The 27165-nt window shown below is 42.8% G+C and overlaps 1 protein-coding gene across 3 annotated transcripts in view; it reads right to left on the bottom strand.

Annotated features, from left to right (window-relative positions):
* The window catches only part of LOC139579428 (interferon-induced very large GTPase 1-like), a 116155-nt gene that overhangs the window by 13802 nt on the left and 75188 nt on the right, over nt 1-27165 (bottom strand). For all 3 annotated transcript variants that reach the window (XM_071408090.1, XM_071408092.1, XM_071408091.1), the window contains 4 exons: nt 20339-20608; nt 19483-19752; nt 16145-16414; nt 12830-13099 (listed from right to left, as the gene is read on the bottom strand). In XM_071408090.1, the coding sequence (XP_071264191.1) occupies nt 12830-13099; nt 16145-16414; nt 19483-19752; nt 20339-20608 (1080 nt within the window). The remainder of the gene's footprint in view (nt 1-12829; nt 13100-16144; nt 16415-19482; nt 19753-20338; nt 20609-27165) is intronic.

The following is a 27165-nucleotide window of genomic DNA, read 5'->3' as shown; positions in this document are numbered from 1 at the left end:
CCATACGGCAATACATAGCATAGTGGTTAAGAGCATTTGGGCCAGAAATCAAAAGGTTGCTGGTTCAAATCCCTGAGTCGACTAGGTGAAAAATCTGTCAATGTTCCCTTGAGGAAGGTACTTAACCCACATTTCTCCTTTAAGTCTCTCTGGATAAGAGCATCTGCTAAATGGCTAAAATGTACAGTAAATATAAACACATTCAAGGAAAGAAGAAAATAAATGTTTCCATCAAGACACCAGACATTGGTTTTAAACATTTAATTAAAGGTTGATGTCCGCGCCCCCGCGGAAATCTAATAAGCATAATAAAACATCCCCATAAAAATCTGTCAGTTTAAGCTAGATACGTTTTTTTGCATTGGATGCATCCAAAGGTGACAGAGCTAGAGCGGTGTTTGTCAGACCATGAGACATCCCAACAATCGGTCTTCTCACATAATCGTCTGTAGCGTCCGAACGGTTTGGCCTAGAAACTATAATGACCCCTCTATGGTAAGATGACTCATGAACACAATGGTTTTCTCCGTTTTGAAGACTCGTCTGAAGTCGATACAGCCGATCTGCCAACTTCTGTCTGTAGTGTCCGAACAGTTTGGGCTACACACTAATATGTCCACTCTGTGCAAAGGTGAGACTCTCCCGAACACATACATGTCAGTCGTTTTGCTCTCTTCTGAAGGTCCCCCAGTATCAGTTGAAGAAATGAATGGAAGTACAGTGTATTTGAAAAGTATTCAGACTTCTTCTTTTTTTCAACATTTTGTTATGTCACAGCCTTATTCTAAAATGGATTCATAGTTATTTTTTCCTCATACCCCATAATGACAAAAAAATTTTATGTTTGCAATCTATTATTAAAAAAACTGAATGACCATGAGAAACAAGATTCTTTGGTCTGATGAATCCAAGATTGAACTCTTTGGCCTGAATACAAAGTGTCATGTCTGGAGGAAAGATGGCACCATCCCTATGGTGAAGCATGGTGGTGGCAGCATCATGCTGTATGGATGTTTTTCAGTGGCAGGGACTGGGAGACTAGTCAAGATCGAGGGAAAGGTGAATGGTGCAAAGTACAGAGAGATCATTGATGAAAACCTGGGGCCAAGGATAACTAAGTACACAGCCAAGACAATGCAGGAGTGGCTTCGGGACAAGTCTCTGAAGAGCCCGGACTTGAACCCGATCAAACATCTCTGGAGAGATCTGAAAATAGCTGTGCAGCGACGCTCCCAATCCAACCTGACAGAGCTTGAGAGGATCTGCAGAGAAGAATGGGAGAAACTCCCCAAATATAGGTGTGCCATGAAGACTCAAGGCTGTAATTGCTGCCAAAGGTGCTTCAACAAAGTACAGAGTAAACTGTCTTAATACTTATGTAAATGTTATTTACCTTTTTATTTTTAACTTCTTTGACATACTGGTTATTGTTCAGAATTTCGGATGACTGACGTGCCCAAAGTAAACTCCCCGTTACTCAGGCCCATAATAATTGGTAGCATTGGATAGAAAACACGCTGAAGTTTCTAAAACTGTTAAAATAATGTCTGTGAATATAACAGAACTGATATGGCATCCGGATTTTTAAAAAATGAGGTCACAGGCCATTTCAATGCTTGCCTATGGGATATACAAAGGAATTCCTCCCAGATTGCAGTTCCTAGGGCTTCCACTAGATGCCAACAGTCTTTAGAAAGGGTTTCAGGCTTGTTTTTTGAAAAATGAGCAAGTAGTTGTAGTTTTTCCAAGGTGTCTCTCATTCGAAAAGTAGTCTTGTTGGCGCGTGAATGAGGTGGGCGCTCTTCTTTATTTATCTTCCCTATTGGACATACTATTCTCCGTCTTAAATATTATTGTTTATTTAGATATTAGAGTACCTGAGGATTAATTAGAAACATCGTTTGACTTGTTTGGACGAACTTTACCGGTAACTTTTTGGATTCATTTGTATGCATGTTGAACGAGTGGATTACTGAGATCATTGGCGCCAACTAAACAGACTTTTTTGGATATAAAGAAGGACTTTATCGAACAAAATTACCATTCATTGTGTAGCTGGGACCCTTGGGATTGCAAACAGAGGAAGATATTCAAAGGTAAGTGATTTATTTAATCGCTATTTGTGATTTTGTGACACCTGTGCTGGTTGAAAAATTATTTTGATGTGGGGCGCTGTCCTCAGATAATCGCATGGTATGCTTTCACCGTAAAGCCTTTTTGAAATCTGACAACGCGGTTGGATTAACAAGAAGTTAAAATGGTGTATGACACTTGTATTTTCATGAATGTTTAATATTACGATTTCTGTATTTTGAATTTCGCACTCTGCAATTTCACCGGATGTTGTCGTAGGTGTCCCGCTAGCAGTTCATGCGCCCAAACAGGTTTAATAAATGTTAAAAAATTTCTAAAAACCTGTTTTTGCTTTGTCATGATGGGGTATTGTGTGTAATTTGATGAGGGAAACAATTATTTAATCTATTCTAGAATAAGGCTGTAACGTAAGAAAATGTGGAAAACTTAAGGGGTCTGAATACTTTCCGAATGAACTGTATATATAGAGACTGTTCAGTGCCACAAATAAGGGTTTAAATACATGTAATAATACAAACATTATGTTTCCTAATTTTTCTTATATCTCTTAGATATAGGACAGATACTTCAGAACAGACTTCATTTTTATTTTGGGAGGGACTATCGTTGTTCCATGCTGGTATCGTTGTTCCATGCTGGTATGAGCAGTTGGCTGTGAATGCCTTCACTTAGCCATTAACTGATGCCGATTGCTTAGGTTCTGCTCACTACAGTGTTGTCTGCATAGGGGGCGGCAGGCAGCCTAGCGGTTAGAGCATTGGGCCAGTAAAGGAAAGGTTGGTGGATCGAATCCCTGAGCTGACAAGGTAAAAATCTGTCATTCTGCCCCTGAACGAGACAGTTAACCCACTGTTCCTAGGCCGTCATTGTAAATAAGAATTTGTTCTTAACTGACTTGCCTAGTAAAATTAAATAAAATAGAACATGATGTTAAGGCCCATCACTGTACACTTTGTCAACACACGCAGCTGCAATTCTAGTAAAGCGATGACATACATATGGTATGCTGTTCTAACAACGCTGCTATAGTACAACATGCAAACACTTCACACAGCAGGAATATATACAGTACCAGAGTGCCAGAGAGAGAAATAGAAGGTTTTTGCACATCAGATTTATCTCTTAGACCTGGCTACAGACTTATCTGAGCAGACACTGTTACTAGGCCGTAAATCAAAGTGCACAAGCAACAGATAGGATTTGTCCGTTCTGGGACCTATAGAAACGTGGCAATGGTGCCCTTTACTACAGCAGTACCATGTAAGGCTATACATTGCAGTGGTAACGTTAACATACAAACAATATAAAACTTGCTGATACACAAACTTAGTAGGCAGCAATTATAATGACTAACACTTGTAACATTTTTAGTAGTGATAGCACCGAGTACACAAAAACAATGCTAACATTAACTGGAAGCTAGCAAAATTATATTACAAACATATCTTACAATTACTAGGCTGCTTCCTACCGTTCTACGATAGCTGCCGGGGACTGACGCTCTCGTAGTCCATTTGGGGTAAAATGACAGGAGGGCAGCTCGGAACTGCTGAAACTGGATTTTAAAGAACTGATTCTAGCTCTGAAAGACTCCAAAAAGAAGCCGATTATTTCAGGCCCTGGACCATCGCTCGGCTGCAACAGCGGAAGATTCAGCAGGCTACTGGCATTACATATCTGGCTAAAAGACTACTGTAGCCCTGGTGACATAAATTTTAAAGGTAACTTTCGGAAACAGAAGATGCTCTACAGGAATGACGGAGTCCATCGAAATCATCTTGGTGACGGGACCCTGTCGCATTTCAAGAGCGTGTTGAGAAAATGACTTATCAGTGACCCAAGCCCTGCTCAGATAATCCCTACCATTGGGTCGCTGAGCTGTCATAATGCTGCTGCAAATGTACATTTTCCCAGGTGTGTTGTCAATCATAATGTAAGTAACTTAATTTTATCCTACAGCTACTGTCAGCAGTAATCATGTGCCTATGAACCTGAGTTCTACTGTTAACACAGATGGTTTGCCCTAGTAGAAAACCCACTGTGAGCAGTTCACCCTGCACTATCAGCTCAAATAAATTCCACTGTCATGTCTTCTCCCAGTAAAGCAATAAAAAACTATCAAGCAACCCAGAAAGGTGGTAAAAAACATAAAGAAGACCTACTCAATATTCAGTTGCACCCCCCTTTGCCCTCAGAACAGCCTCAATTTGTTGGGTGATAGACTCTACAAGGTGTCGAAAGAGTTCCAGAGCGATGCTGGCCCATGCTGACTCCAATGCTTCCCACAGTTCTGTCAAGTTGGCTGGTAGTGGATCTCTACTCTGAATAGCTCATTCCATCTCACTGGATTGAGAATGGGTGACTGGGAAGGCCACTTTAGTAAGCTGAATTCACTGTCATGTTCGTGGAAAAATTCCTGGACAATCCTAGCCTTGTGACATGGGGCATTATTCTGCTGAACAAATCTGTTCGCAGATGGATACACTGCTGCCATGAAGGGATGCACCTGATCGGCAGTGACGTTCAGATGTCCTGTGGCATTCAAATGCTGCTCCACTTTTCTCAAGGGGCACAATCTGTGTCATGAAAACACAGCCCACACCATCACACCACCACAACGATCCTGCAATGTTGACATGTGGCATGATGGATGTATGTCCTCACGTGGTTTTCTCCATACCCTAGTCCTACCATCAGCGTGACACAGCAGGAACCGGGATTCATTAGACTAGGCAATGTTTTTTAAATTCTCCAGTGTCCAGTGTTTTCATTCCTTAGCCCAGTGCAACCGTAGTTTCTTGTTTTTTGCTGAAAGAAGTGGAACTCTGTAAGGTCATCAGCTGCCATACGCCAAATGTGTCAAGGTACGACAAGTTCTGCATTCTTTTATGGGTCTTTGGGCACCAACATTGTACTGGACTGTCAGTTGACTAACTGTAGCCCGTCTGCACAATTGTGTCAGCCTCCTTTGTCCTCTTTCATCAATGACGCATTCATGGTCTGCCGTTGGCTGGATCTCCTTTAGGTGGGACCATTCTTGATACAAACGGGAAGCTGTTGAGCTTGAAAAACCCGACAGCTTTTCAGTTCTTGACACACTCAAACCGGTACGCCTGACACCTCATACCATACCCAGTTCAAAGGCACTTAAATGTTTTGTCTTGCCCATTCACCCTCTGAATGGCACATGTACACAATCCATGTCTCAATTGTTTCAAGGCTTAAAAATCATTCTTCAACCTGTCTCCCCTTTATTTACACTGATTGAAGTGGATTTGACATCATTAAGGGATCACAGCTTTCACCTGGATTCCCCTGTTGTGGAAAGAGCAGGTGTTCCTAATGTTTATACACTCAGTGTATATCCAGGGTCATATTCCTGTAAAGCTTAGAGAATATCTCATGTCAAATGTTGTTGAAGTAATAGGGCTACAGATTCACCTGCCTCACTTAAAACATATTCTTGTGGTAAGTTTCTATAGACCATCAAGTGCTACCAGTTTGTCACTCCCTGACCTTAGAGATCCTTTTAATTCTCTATTTGGTTAGGTCAGGGTGTGACTAGGGTGGGCAATCTATGTTTTCTATTTCTTTGTTGGCCTGGTATGGTTCCCAATCAGAGGTAGGTGACTATCGTTGTCTCTGATTGGGGATCATATTTAGGCAGCCTTTTCCCACCTGTTGTTTGTGGGATCTTGTTTTTGTGTAGCTGCCTGTGAGCAGCCCAGAACGTCACTTTTCGTTTTCTTCTCTATTGTTGTTGGTGAGTTTCATATTTATTAAACATGTGGAACTCTAAGTACGCTGCGCCTTGATCCATTCATTCCAACGAACGTGACAGAAGATCCCAGCACCCACGGACCAAGCAGCGTGCCCAGGAGGAGCAGAGATCCTGGGCCTGGGAGGAAAGCCAGGAGTGGAGGACATCCTGGACGTGGGACGAAATCATAGCAGGAGACAGAAGCCTGCCATGGAAGCAGCGAAGGAGCAACAGCGACGACGCCGGGGTTCGCGGCCACAAAGACAGCCCAAAGGACAGCACGAAAAAATGTTTTGGGGTGGTCGGCGGAGCCGAGGTGTGAACCAGAGACAACCTGGGAGGAGGTAGAGAGGTGGACGGTCGACCCAGGGAGAGTGCCAGAGCACACCTGGGAGTCAATGGAACAGTGCGAGGAGGGATACCGGAGAATGGAGTTGGCGAGGAGTATGTGGCAACGCAGGCGTTTGGAGGAGCGTGTTACCAGTCCGGTGCAATCTGTGCCGGTCCCACGCATCAGGCCTCCAGTGCGCCTCCCCGGTCTGGTACGTCCTGTGTCTCCTCCTCATACTCGCCCTGATGTACGCCTCCACAGCCCAGTACGTCCTGTTCTAGCTCCTCGCACTCGCCCTGAAGTGCGTGTCACCAGTCCGGTGCCACCTGTACCGGCCCCAAGCATCAGGCCTCTAGTGCGCCTCCCCAGTCCAGTATGTCCTGTGCCTGCTCCTCGCACTCGCCCTGAAGAGCGTGTCACCAGTCCGGTGCAACCTGTACCGGCCCCACGCATCAGGCCTCCAGTGCGCCTCCCCAGTCCAGTACGTCCTGTGCCTGCTCCTCGCACTCACCCTGAAGTGCGTGTCACCAGTCCGGTACCACCAGTGTCGGCCCCATGCACCAGGCTTCCAGCGAGTGTTCGCAGTCCAGAGCCTCCGGCGAGTGTTCCCAGTCCAGAGCCTCCGGCGACGGTTCCCAGTCCGGAGCTTCCGGTGACGGTTCCCAGTCCGGAGCTTCCGGCGACAGTTCCCAGTCCGGAGCTTCCGGCGACGATCCACGGTCCGGAGCCTCATGCGACGATCTATGGTCCGGAGTCCACGGCGACGATCCATGGTCCGGAGCGTCCGTGACGATCCACGGTTCGGTTCCTCCAGTGACGATCCACAGTCCGGAGCCGTCTGCGACGATCTACGGTCCGGAGTCCCTGGCGACGATCCACGGTTCGATTCCTCCGGCGATGAATCACAGTCCAGAGTTTCCGGCGACGATCCCCACACCAGGGGCGCCACCGACGTTGGCGGAGCCACGAGCGGAGCGGGGTCTGCGTCCCGTACCGGAGCCGCCACCGAGGGTAGATGCCAACCCGGACCCTCCCCTATAGGTTCAGGTTTGCGGCCGGGAGGGGGGGGGGGGGGGGGGGTACTGTCACGCCCTGACCTTAGAGATCCTTTTAATTCTCTATTTGGTTAGGTCAGGGTGTGACTAGGGTGGGCAAACTATGTTTTCTATTTCTTTGTTGGCCTGGTATGGTTCCCAATCAGAGGCAGCTGTCTATCGTTGTCTCTGATTGGGGATCATATTTAGGCAGCCTTTTCCCACCTGTTGTTTGTGGGATCTTGTTTTTGTGTAGCTTTCTGTGAGCAGCCCAGAAAGTCATGTTTCGTTTTCATCTCTATTGATTTTGGTGAGTTTCATATTTATTAAACATGTGGAACTCTAAGTACGCTGCGCCTTGGTCCATTCATTCCAACGAACGTGACACAGTCAGTATCTACATCATATGCGTGGAATTCTTAATAATGTACAGTACGTGATATGAACAGAGATGTATATTTTCTGTGACCTAAATATTGACTGGGTTTCATCAAACTGTCCACTCAAGAAAAAGCTTCTAGCTGTAACAAGTGCCTGCAACCTGCTTCAGGTTTCAGGCAACCTACCAGGGTATTTACAAACAGCACAGAAATGAAATCATCCACATGTATTGATCACATCTTACTAATGCTGCAGAAATCTGCTCTAAAGCAGAATCCAAAATCCATCGGTTTTCTCACAAACGTTTTGACGAACGGCCTAAAAACTATTATGACTCTCACAAACACGATTGTGTTCTTCATTTTGCCGCACAAGTGTTGTGGAACTCATCTGAAGGTAACCCATAGAAACGAATGGAAGTATGTAGTTAGTTTTGAGGTAGTTTTGTGGAGAAAAAATATATAAATATGGATTTCATGAGCTTTCTTATATTTCCTAGATATAGGACAGACACATTTATGAATGTATTTTCCAATGTGAAATTCTTTATTTTATCAAATAATTGTAATTTTTTGGGGGGATACCTAAATGGGTTGTAAAATGTTTAATCAAATAGCTACATGATCCATGGTATGACCATCTGAAAACACACCCCACACCTGTCTATATAAGGTCCCACAGTTGATAGTGCATGTCAGAGCAAGAAATCAAGCCATGAGGTGGAAGCTCCGAGAAAGAATTCGAGAAAGAATTGTCGAGGCACAGATCTGGGGAAGAGTAGCAAAACATTTCTGCAGCTTTGAAGATCCCCCAAGAACACTGTGGCATCATTCTAAAATGGAAACAGTTTGGAACCACCAAGAGCTGGCTGCCCGGCCAAACTGAACAATCAGGGGAGAAGGGCCTTGGTCAGGGAGGTGACCAAGAACCCGATGGTTACTCTGACAGAACTCCAGAGTTCCTTTGTGGAGATGGGAGAACCTTCCAGCAGCACTCCACCAATCAGACGAGTGGCCACTCCTCAGTAAAAGGCCCATGACAGCCCAATTGGAGTTTGCCAAAGGCCACCTAAAGCACTCTCGGACACTGAGAAACAGTCTCTGGTCTGATGAAACAGAGATTTAACTATTTGGCCTGAATGCAAAGCATCACGTCTGGAGGAAACCAGGCACCGCTCCTCACCTGGCCAATACCATCCCTACAGTGAAGCATGGTGGTGGAAGAGCGCTCAGGACCTCAGAATGGGCCGAAGGTTCACCTTCCAACAGGACAACGACCCTAAGCACACAGCCAAGACAACACAAGACTGTTTTCGAGACAAGTCTCAATGTCCTAGAGGCCCATCCAGAGCCTGGACTTGAACCCAATCAAAAATCTGAGGAGATACCTGAAAATAGCTGTACAGAGACACTACCCATCCAACCTGATAGAGTTTGAGAGGATCTGCAGAGAAGAATGGGAGAAACTCCCCAAATACAGGTGTGCCAAGCTTGTAGCATGACACCCAAGAAGACTGAAGACTGTAATCGCTGCCAAAGGTGCTTCTACAAAGTACTGAGTAAAAGGTCTGAATAGTAATGTACATTTTAATATTTCAGTTTCTTACTTTGTATAAATTTGCAGAAAATTCTAAAAACCTGTTTTTGTTTTGTCATTATGGGGTATTGTGTGTAGGTTGGTGAGGGGGGAAAAACAATTGAATCCATTGTAGAATAATGTAACAAAATGTATAAGGGTCTGAATTTCTTCCCGAATGCACTGTATATTAGATTCTGTAACTACTACATGTGCCCATCTCATTGATATCAAATTATTAAAGATACACACGCTGTTTTAGTATCGAGGTCCTGGATGGCAGGAAGCTTGCCCCTAATGATATACTGGGCCATATGCACTACCCTCTGTAACAACCTTTAAGTCCTTACTGAAGACTCATCTCATCAGCAGGTCCTATGATTGAGTGTAGTCTGGCCCTGGGCTGCGAAGGTGGAGTGACAAACCGTCCTTGCTGTCTCTGCCTGGCTGACTCCCCTCTTTTCCGATGGGATTCTCTGCCTCTAACCATACTACAGGGGCTGAGTCAATGGCTTAGTAGTGCTCTCCCATGCCATCCCTAGAAGGGGTGTATCACGTTGTTCCAGACTTTTTTCGCTATACTCGACGTGAGTGGGTTGAGTCACTGACTTGATCTTCTTGTCCGGTTTTGTGCCCCCTCTGGCTTGTGCAGTGGGGGAGATCTTCACGCCTTGTCTCAGGGTAGTAAGTTGGTGGTCTGTTGATATCCCTCTAGTGGTGTGGGGGCTGTGCTTTGGCAAAGTGGGTGGGGTTATAGCCTGCCTGGTTATATCCTGCCTGTCACAGTGTACCTAAACCTCAGTTTCCAGTGTCTATGCTGCAATAGTCTATGTGCTGGGGGGCTAGGGTCAGTCTGTCCTATCTGGTGTAACTCTCCTGTCTTATGTGGTGTCCTGTGTGATCTTAGGTATTCTCCCATCTGAGCCCTAAGACCATGCTTCAGGACTACCTGGCCTGATGAGTCATGGATGTCCCCATCCCCAGTCAACCTGGTCATGCTGCTGATCCAGTTTCTGTTGTTTTGCCTGCGGTTATGGAACCCTGACCTGTTCACCGGACGTGCTACCTTTTCCCAGACCTGCTGTTTACCCTCTCTCTGTCTCTCTGTCTTTTTCTCTCTTTCTCCCCTGCTGTCTCGACCTCTGAAAGCTTGGCTATAAAAAGCTAATTACATGTACTCCTGAGGTGCTGACCTGTTCCACCCTCTACAACCATTGTGTTTATTACTTGACCCTGCTGGTCATCTACAGTTTTGGGGTGTTTACAGTCGTAAGTTTACATACAATTAGGTTGGAGTCATTAAAACCCGTTTTTCAACCACTCCACAAATTTCTTGTTAACAAACTATAGTTTTGGCAAGTCGGTTAGGACATCTACTTTGTGCTTGACACAAGTATTTTTCCAACAATTGTTTACAGACAGATTATTTCACTTATAATTCACTGTTTCACAATTACAGTGGGTGAGAAGTGTACATACACTAAGTTGACTGTGCCTTCAAACAGCTTGGAAAATTCCAGAAAAGTATGTCATGGCTTTAGAAGCTTCTGATTGGCTAATTGACATAATTTTAGTCAATTGGAGGTGTACCTGTGGATGAATTTCAAGGCCTACCTTCAAACTCAGTGCCTCTTCGCTTGACATCATGGGAAAATCAAAAGAAATCAGCCAAGACCTGAAGTCTGGTTCATCCTTGGGAGCAATTTCCAAACACCAGAAGGTACCACATTCATCTGTACATACAATAGTACGCAAGTATAAACACCATGGGACCACGCAGCCGTCATATCACTCAGGAAAGAGACGGGTTCTGTCTCTTAGAGATGAACGTACTTTGGTGCGAAAAGTGCAAATCAATCCCAGAACAACAGCAAAGGACCTTGTGAAGATGCTGGAGGAAACAGGTACAAAAGTATCTATATCCACAATAAAACGAGTCCTATATCGACATCAGCAAGGAACAAGCCACTGCTCCAAAACCGCCATAAAAAAGACAGTCTACGGTTTGCAACTTGACATGGAGACAACGATCATACTTTTTTGAGAAATGTCCTCGTCTGATGAAACAAAAATAGAACTGTTTGGCCATAATGACCATCGTTATGTTTGGAGGAAAAATGGGGAGGCTTGCAAGCCAGAGAACACCATCCCAACCGTGAAGCACGGGTGTGGAAGCATCATGTTGTGGGGGTGCTTTGCTGCAGGAGGGACTGGTGCACTTTACAAAATAGATGGCATCATGAGGTAGGAAAATTATGTGGATATATTGAAGCAACATCTCAAGACATCAGTCAGGAAGTTAAAGCTTGGTCGCAAATGGGTCTTCCAAATGGACAATGACCCCAAGCATACTTCCCAAGTTGTGGAAAAATGGCTGAAGGACATTAGCCGTGACCTCAATCCAATAGAAAATGTGTGGGCAGAAGTGAAAAAGTGTGTGCGAGCAAGGAGGCCTACAAACCTGACTCAGTTACACCAGCTCTGTCAGGAGGAATGGGCCAAAATTCACGCAACTTATTGTGGGAAGCTTGTGGAAGGCTACCAAAGAGTGGAGGCTATTATAGCATCAAAGGGGGGACCAACTCCATGTTAATGCCCATTATGTTGAAAAGAGATGTTAGACGAGCAGGTGTCCACATACTTTTATTAATGTAGAGTAGATGCACACACACACACACACACACACACACACACACACACACACACACACACACACTACAGGTTAAGGTTTCAAATGTATGTAAACTGTGAAGTATTTGTCTGTAATGTATTTTTTTACTGGGTTGTATGACAAAGTGAAAAGAAGGTGTTAAAAAATCCACTCCAAATCATCCATTCTGTTTCCAACAAGGCTGTTAAGTAATACTGCAAGAAAAGACAGAAAATAAAGACACTTTTTGGCCTAATTTAAAAACTACAGGGTTAAATCCAATACAACACAAGTATTGTGGTGGCAGCATCATGTTGTGGGTAGTCTGTCAGGATCAAAATAAATATGAAAGGTGCAAAGCAATGCAATTAGAACAATGTGGACTGCAAATATGTTGAACATATTTAACAAATATTGGGCAGGCTATTTAACAAACTAGGCTGTAACGTATTAGTATTCAAATTCCTAGCTGTTCTCTCAGTCAAAGGTGCTTCCATTCAGGGGTGTGAAGACATCAAGACAGATTTGTTATTGTTTTTCATTAGCAACATATAATATATTTTTAAGGCAGAAAAATGTGAAGACCTCTGCAAGGCGTGTGTAGACTAGCGACTGTAGCAATGGTGCTTTGTCTCTGCAAAATTGTTGACGCCACGCCCCCCCCCCCCCAAAAGAAATATATGAATGAAAAGAATATGAATACTTTCCACAATAACAAGTGTTTTACACTGTAGTAACTAAGTTAAAGCAAGCAGAGGCAGATCAACTCCTTGACATAATGACTCACAGGAAGGGAAGAAAACATGAATTTACATATCATAAACACTGTTAATTGATTTCAGCACCAAACTGCATGATGAGATCTGAGGAATTCAACATCATATATTTATCATCAGGGAAGATACTGTTCACATCCCATGCTGACACATCCATTATCATTAGTTCATGTACATTAGTCATTTTGATTACATCAGACATAATGCTTTAGTAGGGTAATTCCTTACCTGTGGTGAGAATTGTTGACACCAGTTGACTTTGCTTTCCATCTTCCAGCACAGTGCAGACAGTGACAGAGTACTTAGTACCACGTTGCAGGTCAGAGAGAGTGATGCTGTGTGAAGACGTGGTAGTGATGTGTGGTTCTGTCCCTGGACAGTGGTAGGAGATCTGGTAATGATGTTGGGTTTGGTCCAACCCTGGTGGCTGGTTCCAGCTAACAGCAGCTAATGTGGTGTCCACTGAGTCAACAGTCAGCTGGTCTGGAACAGGAAGTACTAAGGGAAAATACATTATTGTTAGTGCAACTACAGTTTAACTCCAGAAATATACTGCAGGAAGAAAAGTAGAATAGTAGATGAAAAGTAGAAAAGGCCAGCTTGCGATTTATTTTGATATGGGAAGATAAAAGCTCAAAACAGAAGTCACACAACAGAAGTTGGATTTGTAAACGAGTGAACGTTATTGATAATAAGGGTTACATGGAGACAATTGAACCTGTCCGAATAAAAAAGGATGGACCTCCCTTCAGCAAAACACAAAATAATGAAATGTCATTAGGAATCTGAGCGTGGTTCTTTCCAAAGTTAGACCATCCTTTCCACTCCAGACAGAGTAGGACTACCTTTCCACCCCAGACAGAGTAGGCCTACCTTTCCACCCCAGACAGAGTAGGACTACCTTTCCACCCCAGACAGAGTAGGACTACCTTTCCACCCCAGACAGAGTAGGACTACCTTTCCACCCCAGACAGAGTAGGACTACCTAACCACCCCAGACAGAGTAGGACTACCTAACCACCCCAGACAGAGTAGGACTACCTTTCCACCCCAGACAGAGTAGGACTACCTTTCCACCCAGACAGAGTAGGACTACCTTTCCACCCCAGACAGAGTAGGACTACCTTTCCACCCCAGACAGAGTAGGACTACCTTTCCACCCCAGACAGAGTAGGACTACCTTTCCACCCCAGACAGAGTAGGTCTACCGACACAGAAAACTGTAAGCTTTAACTTCTGGCTACTCTTCTTCCGTGGTTTAACCCAATGAGAGAAGGTCATAAGTGTTTCCCTAAAAGCTGTCTGGGTTTAAACATCTTATATTGTACAGAAAGTGAATAGCTTAATCAATTGATAGTGACAGAATTAGATTAATTCCCAAGCAAAGTCTATCTTTGTCTCCTTAAATATAGAAGGTTGTGGCTCAGTCTGAATGTCAAAGAATCAAAACAATGATATCCATATATGCATTGGAGTCAAGTCTTCCAATGTATTTTACAGCTTGCTTCCAGCATAAAGCATTACGGACCAAAGCCTCTTATACATCACTTTATATAAATCGGATTGTTTTGTTTTCTTCAAAATCTTAAGCTTACAAGGGGTAGGCTTGTGCTTTTAGCCATTTCATAAACGGTAGGACCTAAGGCATGCCCTCTCATACGTCCTCAATTCGAGTCTTGGTTTTAATTTAACAGCCCTTCACTGACACAGAGGTAGACTATTTAAAGAGTGCATGTGTAACAGTATAACTTTACGTCGTCCCCTCGCCCATACCCGGGCGCGAACCAGGGACCCTCTGCACACATCGACAACTGACGCCCACGCAGCGTCGTTACCCATCGCTCCACAAAAGCCGCGGCCCTTGCAGAGCAAGGGGAAATCCTACTTAAGTCTCAAAGCAAGTGACGTAACTGATTGAAATGCTAGTAGCGCGTACCCGCTAACTAGCTAGCCATTTCACATCCGTTACACTCACCCCCCTTTCAACCTCCTCCTTTTCCGCAGCAACCAGTGATCCGGGTCAACAGCATCAATGTAACAGTATAACTTTAAACCGTCCCCTCGCCCATACCCGGGCGCGAACCAGGGACCCTCTGCACACATCGACAACTGACGCCCACGCAGCGTCGTTACCCATCGCTCCACAAAAGCCGCGGCCCTTGCAGAGCAAGGGGAAATCCTACTTAAGTCTCAAAGCAAGTGACGTAACTGATTGAAATGCTAGTAGCGCGTACCCGCTAACTAGCTAGCCATTTCACATCCGTTACACATGGGGGGCGGAGGAATCGACTGACAAAACTATGGATATAGCAGCCTATAGCCTAAATTCTTCGGTCAAACAGGAACGCCTACCTCTTATTTCTTAAATAGGAAGAAATAGGCTCCATTACACAGCCCTCTAGTTGTTAGTAGAGTCCACTTAAAATGAAGACGTTGAAATGACTTATGCCTACTGGAATATGCCTACTTTCAGCACCATGAGCTGTCCACTTCCGATTGAATTTGCAGCAGCTGCTTAGTCAAGTTTCAGCACCACAATGTAAGTTACTCAAATCTGGCTAACTGGGAAGTCAGTAACTCTGATAAATGCATCATGGGCAAGAAACACATTGTTATAAAACATCTATAATAGTAGCACCAAGCTATCAACGTTGACCTTTGATCCTCCTTCGAATCTTCACTCTTTCCTTCTTAAACTGAGTATAGGCTAAAGGCTAGTCCGCACGCAAAATAGTGACTTTTTAAAAAATTTGCCTAAAGAAATACAACGAATCAGAAGAAGCCTCTGACTCTCCTCTTTGACTGCCATCATGGGCCAACAGCACAGCCGTTGGTTAGGCAGCACACGGGGTGAGGGTTGGAATATCCATTGCCGTGTGTTTTGCAGCTTAGTTTTATTTACACCATCCCAACAGCTATCTTAGAAATATAACTTTGCTCTGTGCTTCTCTGAGCATGCACTTTGTAGCTTATAGCTATTGATCATTTGATTGAGACCACACCAAATAAATAGCCTTCAGAGTACGTGATTGAGACCACACCAAATAGCCTTTAGAGTATGTGATTGAGACCACAACAAATAGCCTTTAGAGTATGTGATTGAGACCACACCAAATAGCCTATAGGCGCACTTGATATTGCACGCCCAACGGAGAATCAGAGATGAGGGACACACATCGGACACACATCGATATTAACTCAGAAAAAAAAGAAACATCCCTTTTTCAGGACCTTGTCTTTCAAAGATAATTTGTAAAAATCATAATAACTTCACAGATATTCATTGTAAAGGGTTTAAACACTGTTTCCCATGCTTGTTCAATGAACCATAAACAATTAATGAACATGCACCTGTGGAACGGTCTTTAAGACACTGACAGCTAAAGGTCACAGTTATGAAAACTTAGGACACAAAAGAGGCCTTACTACTGACTCTGAAAAACACCAAAAGAAAGATGCCCAGGGTCCCTGCTCATCTGTGTGAATGTGCCTTGGGCAATAATACGAAATAAGAAATAATACTTAAGTAGGGTACTTCCTTACCTGTGGTGAGGGTTGTTGACACCAGTTGACTTTGCTTTCTATTTTCCAGCATAGTGCAGACAGTTACTGAGTATTCAGTATCACGTCGCAGGTCAGAGAGAGTGATGCTGTGTGAAGATGTGGTAGTGATGTGGGGTTCTGTCCCTGGACAGCGGTAAGAGATGTGGTAATGATGTTGGGTTTGGTCCAATCCTGGTGGCTGGTTCCAGCTAACAGCAGCTGATGTGATGCTTACCCAGTCAACAGTCAGCTGGTCTGGAGCAGGAAGTACTAAGGGAAAATACACTATTGTTATTGCAATAGATTAACTCCAGAAATATATTACAGGACAAGAAGAAGAACAGCAGTAGAAAAGGCTGCTTGCAATTCATTTAGATGTGGGAAGAAATAAGTTAAAAACAGAAGTCACACAACAGAAGTTGGATTTGTAAGCGAGTGAATGTTATTTATAATAAGGCCCTCCCTTCAGCAAAATATATTTTACATAAACCCAGCCTGAACGCTTGGAAATAAAGTGACCCCCCCAATATACCCAAAATAATAACTAAAATAAAGTGGATAGGAGAGAACATGTACCGTTTACCCTCAGTTATTGGACAGACCAGAGCGCCATATATGCAGTTTTAGAAACTGTTCTTCTTTAAGCATTGCATGTCAATGCAGGAATCATGACATCACACAGGGCTGCGGGCCAGAAGGTTGTGGGTTCACAGACCACCGTGGATAAGAGTAGGGGTGGGAATATCTCCATATTAATAAAAGCATTGCATGAATCTATCATCATAATTGCAGGCCCAACATTTTTTTTTGCCTTCTATAAAGATTTCAAGCAATTCTACATCATTTTACATATTAGCAGAATCTTTTTAAATACCACTCAAATTACGGAAATGACATTCTAAGAATGGACAGAGAGATAAGCGTGTGTTCATCTTATCATATTTCTCCAATGCCAAATCAGTGTGTCTTGTTTGCAACGAAACTGTCCCTGTTGGCAAATCATTAAATCTGAGACGCCATTAGGAATCTGAACAGTTAAGCATACCTTTCCACCCCAGACAGAGTAGGTTTACTGACACAGAAAACTGTACGTTTAACTCTTTTTCCATGGCATAACCCAATGAGAAAAAGTCATAAGTGTTTCCCTAAAAGCTGTCTGGGTTTAAACTTCTTCATTACGCAGAAAGTGAATAGCTAATCAATTCAAAGTGAAAGAATTAGATTACTTCTCAAACAAAGTCTATGTTTTGTGTCCTCAGCTATAGAAGGTTGTATCTCAGTCTGAATGTCAAAGTAACAAAACAATGAAATCCCCATATACATAGGAGTCATTTCTTTCCCGGGTATTTTACAGCTTGTTTCTAGCATAAAGCATCGCAGAACAAAGCACTGTTATAGATCACTTTATATAATCGCATCCGATTTATTGTTTTCAAAATCTTAAGCTAACAAGGGGTAGGCTTGTGCTTTTTGCCATTTTCTTTAATCAAGGGTAGGACTATGGAATACCCTCTCATAAACCCTCAATTAGAGTCTTGGTTTAAACTTAACAGCCCTACACTTTTACAGAAGTAGACTATATATTTATTTAGGTAATTTTTACCCCTTTTTCTCCCCAATTGGGACTTACAGCCTTGTCCCATCCCTGAAACTCCCGTACGGACTCGGAAGAGGCGAAGGTCGAGAGCCATGCATCCTTCAAAACACGACCCCGTAAAGCCGCACTGCTTCTTGACACACTGCTCGCTTAACCCGGAAGCCAGCCGCACCAATGTGTCGGAGGAAACACTGTACACCTGGCGACCGTGTCAGCATGCATGCGCCCGGCCGCCACAAGGAGTCGCTAGAGCGCGATGGGACAAGAACATCCCAGTCAACCAAACCCTCCCCCAACCCGGACGACGCTGGGCCAATTGTGCGCCACCTCATAGGTCTCCTGGTCGCGGCCAGCTGCGACACAGTCCGAGATCGACCACGGATCTGAAGTGACGCCTCTAGCACTGCGATGCAGTGCCTTAGACTGCTGCACCACTCGGGAGGCCCCAGAGGTAGATTATTTAAAGAGTGCAAGGTGGGTGAAAGGATTGACCGACAAATATATGAATATAGCAGCCTATAGCCTAAATTAGTCAAACCGGTAGGCCTACCTCTTATTTCTTAAATAGGAAGAAATAGGCTCCATTACAAAGCCCTCTGGTTGTTAGTAAAGTCTACTTAAAATGAAGACGTTGAAATGACTTATGCCTACTGGAATATGCCTACTTTCAGCACCATGAGCTGTCCACTTCAGAATGAATTTGCAGCAGCTGCTTAGTCAAGTTTCAGCACCACAATGTAAGTTACTCAAATCTGGCTAACTGGGAAGTCAGTAACTCTGATAAATGCATCATGGGCAAGAAACACATTGTTATAAAAAATCTATAATAGTAGCACCAAGCTATCAAAGTTGACCTTTGATCCTTCTCAAACTGAACAGAACATAGGCTATAGGCTAGTGCAGCCTAGTTTTATTTACACCATCCCAGCAGCCATCTTAGAAATAGAACTTTGCTCTGTGCTTCTCTGAACATGCACTTCATAGCTTATAGCCTGTAGGCTATTGATCATGTGATTGAGACCACACCAAATAGCCTATAGGGGCACTTGATATTGAACACCCAGTGGAGAATCAGAGATGAGGGGTGGAATCGGCCACACATTGATATAATGCCTAATAAGCAACTCATTCTAAAATACTGAAGAAAAAAACTAAGAAAAACCCAAACCTTCCCTTAACTGATATTTAAAAAGCATGCCCCTCCTCCATTTTCCTCAAAGTAACCATTCTCTACATTTTGATCTGTCCTTAATGTAATAAGAAATGATGAATTTCTGCAATATCCATTTAGCAACGGCGCTGAACAGGTTCTAAATTGTTTTCACCACGCCCCCACCCCCCCCAAATTTCGAAAAAATATATAAATGAAAAGAATAGTGTGATTATAAATCCTCTCCACAATAACAAGTGTTTTACACTGTAGTGCTGATAAAGATAAAGCAAGCAGAGGCAGATCAACTCCTTGACTTAATGACTCACATTAATGGAAGAAGGCATGAATTCACAGTTTACTAAAATGTTAATTAATTATAGCACCAAACTGCATGATGAGATCTGGGGAATTCAGCATCATATATTTCTCATCAGGGAAAATACTGCACATTAACATCCCATGCTGACACATCCATTATGATTAGTTCATTTACATTAGTCATTTTGATAACTGGTAAAAGTAGTAAACTAGTCAAAGCTGAATTAACTTTGACACCACACATAATATTTAAGTATGGTACTTCCTTACTTGTGGTGAGGGTTGTTGACACCAGTTGACTTTGCTTTCCATTTTCCAGCACAGTGCAAACAGTTACTGAGTATTCAGTATCACGTCGCAGGTCAGAGAGAGTGATGCTGTGTGAAGATGTGGTAGTGATGTGTGGTTCTGTCCCTGGACAGTGGTAGGAGATCTGGTAATGATGTTGAGATTGGTCCAATCCTGGTGGCTGGCTCCAGCTAACAGCAGCTGATGTGATGCTTACCCAGTCAACAGTCAGCTGGACTGGAGCAGGAAGTACTAAGGGAAAACACATTATTGTTAATGTTACAGTTTAACTCCAGTAATATATCACAGACAAGAATAAGAGTAGTAGTGAAATAGAAAAAGCCAGATTGTAATTCCTTTTGATGTGGGAAGAAAAACAGAAGTCACACAACAGAAGTTGGATTTGTATTGTAACAAAAATTAAGCATTTCGCTACATTCATATATAATGGCACTGCACCTCTGGTAAATTAGTACAACCACAAACAAATTAAAATAATAAAACGTGTATGTTGTGATTATAAATCCTCTCCACAATAACAAGTGTTTTAACACTGTAGTACTGATGAAGTTAAAGCAATCAGAGTTAGATCAACTCCTCGACATAATGACTCACAGGAATAGAAGAAAGCATGAATTCAGATATTATTAAAGCGTTTATTGATTTCATTACCATTCTGCATTATGAGATCTGGGTAATTCACCATCATATATTTCTCATCAGGGAAGATACAGTACCTTTACATCCCATACTGACACTTCCATTATGATTAGTTAATTTACATTTGAGTTATTTTAATAAAATTTAACATTTAACACCAGACATAGTACCTCCTTACTTGTGGTGAGAGTTCTTGACACCCGTTCACTTTGATTTCCATTTTCCAGCACAGTGCAGACAGTGACAGAGTACTGAGTGACACATTGCAGGTCAGAGAGAGTGATGCTGGGTGAAGACGTGGTAGTGATGTGTGGTTCTGTCCCTGGACAGTGGTAGGAGATCTGATAATGATGTTGGGTTTGGTCCAATCCTGGTGGCTGGTTCCAGCTAACAGCAGCTGATGTGGTGTCCACTGAGTCAACAGTCAGCTGGTCTGGAGCAGGAAGTACTAAGGGAAAATACATCATTGTCAGTGTTACAGTTTAACTCCAGAAATACAGTGCATATTACAGGAGGAAAATAACAATAGTAGGCGAAAAGTAGAATAGACCCGTTTGCAATTACTTTTGATATGGGAGTAAATATGTTAAAAACAGAAGTCACACAACATTAGTTGGATTTGTAATTTAACAAAAATGAAGAGTGTCCGCTATATTAATTTATTAAGGGTGCTGCGCCTCTGCTAAATTGTTGCGGCCACACCGCCCAAAAATGAAAAATATATAAATGAAAATAATGTTTATTATAATTCCTCTCCACAATAACAAGTGTTTAACACTGTACTACTGATAAAGTTAAAGCAAGCAGAGGAAGATCATTGACAGAATGAATCACAGGAATAGAAGCAAGAATGAATTCAGATATTATAATAAACTTTCATTGATTTCAATACATAACTGCATTATGAGATGAGGAATTCACCATCATATATTTAGAATCAGGGAAGATACTGAACCTTTACATGCCATGCTGACACATCCATTATGATTAGTTAGTAACAATTCATTTGCAATATATATCCATAACACATTCATTACACATCTATAAGCATTTCATGAACGTGTTATAACAGGTCATGTCATGCTATATAGGAGCTCATATGTAGGTATCTTTATAGACGCATCATTACAATGACAGCATAGTGTCATCATTATGGCTGTTCTCTAAAGTGTACTTCTGGAATGCCAGTGTTAGTGAATATACCAAAAGGCCAAACCAGGTTACGCTGATATACACTGCTCAAAAAAATAAAGGGAACACTAAAATAACACATCCTAGATCTGAATGAATGAAATATTCTTATTAAATACTTTTTTCTTTACATAGTTGAATGTGCTGACAACAAAATCACACAAAAATGATCAATGGAAATCAAATTTATCAACCCATGGAGGTCTGGATTTGGAGTCACACTCAAAATGAAAGTGGAAAACCACACTACAGGCTGATCCAACTTTGATGTAATGTCCTTAAAACAAGTCAAAATGAGGCTCAGTAGTGTGTGTGGCCTCCACGTGCCTGTATGACCTTCCTACAACGCCTGGGCATGCTCCTGATGAGGTGGCGGATGGTCTCCTGTGGGATCTCCTCCCAGACCTGGACTAAAGCATCCGCCAACTCCTGGACAGTCTGTGGTGCAACGTGGCGTTGGTGGATGGAGCGAGACATGATGTCCCAGATGTGCTCAATTGGATTCAGGTCTGGGGAGCGGGCGGGCCAGTCCATAGCATCAATGCCTTCCTCTTGCAGGAACTGCTGACACACTCCAGCCACATGAGGTCTTGCATTGTCTTGCATTAGGAGGAACCCAGGGCCAACCGCACCAGCATATGGTCTCACAAGGGGTCTGAGGATCTCATCTCGGTACCTAATGTCAGTCAGGCTACCTCTGGCGAGCACATGGAGGGCTATGCGGCCCCCCAAAGAAATGCCACCCAACACCATGACTGACCCACCGCCAAACCGGTCATGCTGGAGGATGTTGCAGGCAGCAGAATGTTCTCCACGGCGTCTCTAGACTGTCACGTCTGTCACATGTGCTCAGTGTGAACCTGCTTTCATCTGTGAAGAGCACAGGGTGCCAGTGGCGAATTTGCCAATCTTGGTGTTCTCTGGCAAATGCCAAACGTCCTGCACGGTGTTGGGCTGTAAGCACAACCCCCACCTGTGGACGTCGGGCCCTCATACCACCCTCATGGAGTCTGTTTCTGACCGTTTGAGCAGACACATGCACATTTGTGGCCTGCTGGAGGTCATTTTGCAGGGCTCTGGCAGTGCTCCTCCTACTCCTCCTTGCACAAAGGCGGAGGTAGCGGTCCTGCTGCTGGGTTGTTGCCCTCCTACGGCCTCCTCCACGTCTCCTGATGTACTGGCCTGTCTCCTGGTAGCGCCTCCATGCTCTGGACACTACGCTGACAGACACAGCAAACCTTCTTGCCACAGCTCGCATTGATATGCCATCCTGGATGAGCTGCACTACCTGAGCCACTTGTGTGGGTTGTAGACTCCGTCTCATGCTACCACTAGAGTGAAAGCACCGCCAGCATTCAAAAGTGACCAAAACCTCAGCCAGGAAGCATAGGAACTGAGAAGTGGTCTGTGGTCACCACCTGCAGAACCACTCCTTTATTGGGGGTGTCTTGCTAATTGCCTATAATTTCCACCTTTTGTCTATTCCATTTGCACAACAGCATGTGAAATTTATTGTCAATCAGTGTTGCTTCCGAAGTGGACAGTTTGATTTCACAGAAGTGTGATTGATTTGGAGTTACATTGTGTTGTTTAAGTGTTCCCTTTATTTTTTTGAGCAGTGTATATAGCCTGTACCAGCCTCATTTCCCCCACCAGCTGGTATATAACTTCTTATTCTTCTCCTTGAGGTCAATAATGCATGAAGATCTCCACAGGGGTGAATCCTCAAGGTAAATGTGACTGATCACATCGTGTAGTTGAGACTCATACAGAACTCTTTCGTAACCCATTAACAGCCCTCCTCCACATCACAATAAAATGGGTCATACTGGTCTAACGCATACATGAAGGGTCTATGTATGAACTCTATGCAGTCAAGGTCAAGTTAAATCTATTTTCCCAATCATAAAACATTTATACTGTAGCTAAGCACATTAATAGCTAAGCACTTCATGGAAATTAACTGTGTTGTTTGCCACTCTGATATATAACACCAACATTAAATATCTACAGCGCGTTCGGAAAGTATTCAGACCCCTTCACCTATTCCACATTTTATTACGTTGCAGCTTTATTGTAAAATGTATGAAATCGTTTTCCCCCGTCATCAATCTACACACAATACCTCAAACGAATAAAAAATAAAAAACTGAAATATTACATTTACATAAGAATTCAGAACCTTTACTCAGTAGTTTGTTGAAGCACCTTTGGCAGCGATTACAGCCTCAAGTCTTCTTGGGTATGACACAAGCCTGGCACACCTGTATTTGGGGAGTTTCTCCCATTATTCTCTGCAGAGCCTCTCAAGCTCTGGTTGGATCCATCAGGTTGGATGGAGAGAGTCATATGGTAGCAACATTACAAGATTATGTTATAATAATCCTTATGCATGAATGGTTGTTTTATGCAACAGAGTAGGGTTCTTAGACCTCTCTTCATTCTGAGTAAACTGAGAGGAGTCTTTGAAGCTTGGGCTGGCAACTGATTAAGTGATGGCTTGGTGATAAATAACTTTACAACCACATTCAATTCTATGATTAGTGGTGCATGTGAGACATATGTCTCCGGTCTGACTGAGTCTGCATTCATAGATAAGATGTGGTGTGTATGACTCGAGACAGAGCCTGAAGGAATAGAACAAACATTTCATTGTTTGTTCTCATACTTGCATCTGGGAAACCCCCCGTGCAGATGGACAACAGGATGAACCCAGGGTGGTTTATGGTGCCCTCAATCTACATGGGAGGGGTGGAGCCAGCCATGACTAAGCATTTTCAGGTCTGCTATATAAAGACCCTGTATTCTCTGTATGATTTTAAGCTCTTGGCAACACACACTTCGGAGTGTGAGGTCGACGGTTTCATTTTTGAAATAATTCATAGATATTGAATAAAGATGATCGTTTGAAGAAATGTCTCTCCCACTTGATTAGAATATTCCACGACAGTCGCTGCACAGCTATTTTCAGGTCTCTCCAGAGATGATCGATCGGGTTCAAGTCCAGGCTCTGGCTGCTCCGTTCATCTTTCACTTGATCCCGACTAGTCTCGCAGTCCCTGCTGCTGACAAACATCCCACAGCATGATGCTGCCACCACCATGCTTCACCGTAGGAACGGTGCCAGGTTTCCTCCAGACGTGATCCTTGGTGTTCAGGCCAAAGAGTTCAATCTTGGTTTCATCAGACCAGAGAATCTTGTTTCTCATGGTCTGAGAGTCCTTCAGGCAAACTCCAAGCAGGCTGTCATGTGCCTTTTACTGAGGAGTGGCATCTGTCTTGCCACTCTACCAAAAATATCTGATTATTGGAGTGCTATAGAGATGGTTGTCCTTCTGGAAGCTTCTATCATCTCCACAGAGAAACTCTGGAGCTCTGTCAGAGTGACCATCTGGTTCTTGGTAACCTCCCAGACCAAGGCCCTTCTCCCCGGATTGCTCAGTTTGGCTGGGAGGCCAGCTCTATGAAAAGTCTTGGTGGTTCCAAACTTCTTCCACTGAAGAATGATTGAGGCCACTGTGTTTTGGGGGATCTTCAATGCTGCAGAAATTTTTGGTACCCTTCCCGAGATCTGTGCCTCGACACAATCCTGTCTCGGAGCTATACGGACAATTCTTTCGACCTCATGGATTGTTTTTTTTCTTTGACATGCACTGTCAACTGTGGGACCTTATATAGACAGGTGTGTGCCTTTCCAAATCATGTCCAATCAATTGAATTTACCACAGGTGGACTCCAATTAAGTTGTAGAAACATCTCAAGGATGATCAATGAAAACAGGATGCACCTGAGCGCAATTTTGAGTCTCATAGCAAAGCGTCTGAATACTTATGTAAATAAGATATTTATGTTCTTTGTTTTTTTATAAATTTACAACAATTTCTAAAAACCTGTTTTTGCTTTGTCATTATGGGGTATTGTGATTAGAGAAATGTTTTATTTAATCAATTTCAGAATAAGGCTGTAACGTAACAAAAGGTGAAAATTAGTATACTTTCCAAATGCACTGTATGTATGAATTATTTGCAGTCAATGTAATGTAATGTCTATTTTCCCATTTATAAAGCATAACTGATGAGCACAGACCTTTCTTGAATAGATTTATCATATTCTACTCAAACCATTCAAATTCAATTCCCCATTTCAGATTCATAGCGGTAACTATTTTAATGAGTAAAATGTATTAACACTGGGTGGTAAAGCTAGCTAGCGTTTCCCTCTTATTCACTGATGTAGCTAGTTAGCTAGCAGCTAGCTAAGCCCCTGACACAATGTCAACATGTTTTTCAACTCGGTCAATAAATGTTACAAAATCGTCATCAAACTCATGAAACATTTAGTTAAATGTTATTTCACTACTTCCATTGTAATTTTGCACATGACAAACATTTGAAAACAGGAAAAATTACAAGGCAGGAAACAGCTGCATTCATTTTGAATGCAGAGGAGAGGTGAGAGGTTAATGTGACATCACTTCCTGGTGAAACAGCCCAGCTTTTGGCTTGGCTTCTTAGGTATTTGTCTTATTTTAAATGTGCAAATGTACAATGACAGTCATGAAATAGTGAACAAAATAAATGTTGACGATTTTTGTAGAAGCAAGAGGTCAACTGGAAATGACATTTTCACTGACCTCTCACCCTATCCTCCCGTGCAGCCAAAATGGAAAGAACCTCATGTTCCTGTCTCTTAATTTTTCCCGTAGTTAAAGGTTCAGAATGTGCACAAGTACAATGTCAATCTTAAAATAGTGATATTGTTAACTAAATGTTTCATGAATTTTATGACGATTTTGTAACGTTTATTGTCAGAGTTGGAAAACGTGTTGACATTGTTCCAGCTAGCTGCTAGCTACAGCTATTTATTAGTGAAAAAGGGGTAAATACTATCTAGTGTTGGCACCCTGTGTTAGTAAGTTTTACTTTACTAAAATAGCTAATGTGACTTGCGAAAGAAAACGTATCAATTTAAATCTTTCTCATATTTATTATTATTTGGAACGCTACTCCTTTTACACCGTTTAACACTAGAACCGCCATAGGCAAATGGACACTGACGTTGGATTTTGTAAATAAAATAAAATAGTCCCCAAGAATTATTCCCACGTCCTGCTCCTTCCCTGACTTTTCCTAAATATTAATATTTTACATTGCTCAGTTGTCAGAATTTTTAAAATCACGAACAGAAACATATTTAGAGGCTGTTTACTAGTTGTTGTTTTTTTACAGCTGTTAGTAACTTAAGGGGCCAAGACAAATGTGTTGAAGGGTGTTCATACCCTGGTACTTATGCATCTCTTTCCTAACTGAATTAATGTTGTCAATGGATGAATGGGCATTATACAACGAGTGGTTCTAGTCCTGAATGCTGATTGGTTAAAACCGCATTCCAGCCGGTGTCTATTCCACAAGCTACCACCGGCTAAATCTATGACGTTACAATCCCAATTTACTCTGTTCCATCTGACTGTGCAATCCACTGTCTCATCAGCCCAGCCAGGCAATTTATAATCTTGATCTCCACTATAAAAAGCATCTACACATTATCTCACATTTCTTTTAGACTAACATTTTGTTTTCAAAAGCAGAGATTTATATAAACCTTGCTGTCTGTGTCTCTGACATTTGCAACATTATTTCAATATTGAAATTCAATCTCCAACTGTCCCATAGTAATGACAAGTCGGTAGTCTGGACGAGACAGACAGGCAGGCAGCGATTCTCTGCCAGTCGAACTCATGAATCAGCTGGCATCATTTTTATGGATATATACAAAGAAATGTCAATTGAAAAAAGGTCAAACGAAACATATTGC

Source organism: Salvelinus alpinus, chromosome 6, assembly GCF_045679555.1.
Source record: "Salvelinus alpinus chromosome 6, SLU_Salpinus.1, whole genome shotgun sequence".
Classification (NCBI taxonomy): domain Eukaryota; kingdom Metazoa; phylum Chordata; class Actinopteri; order Salmoniformes; family Salmonidae; genus Salvelinus; species Salvelinus alpinus.
Note: the sequence above shows the minus strand (reverse complement) of the source record. Positions and strands in the feature narration are given on the sequence as shown.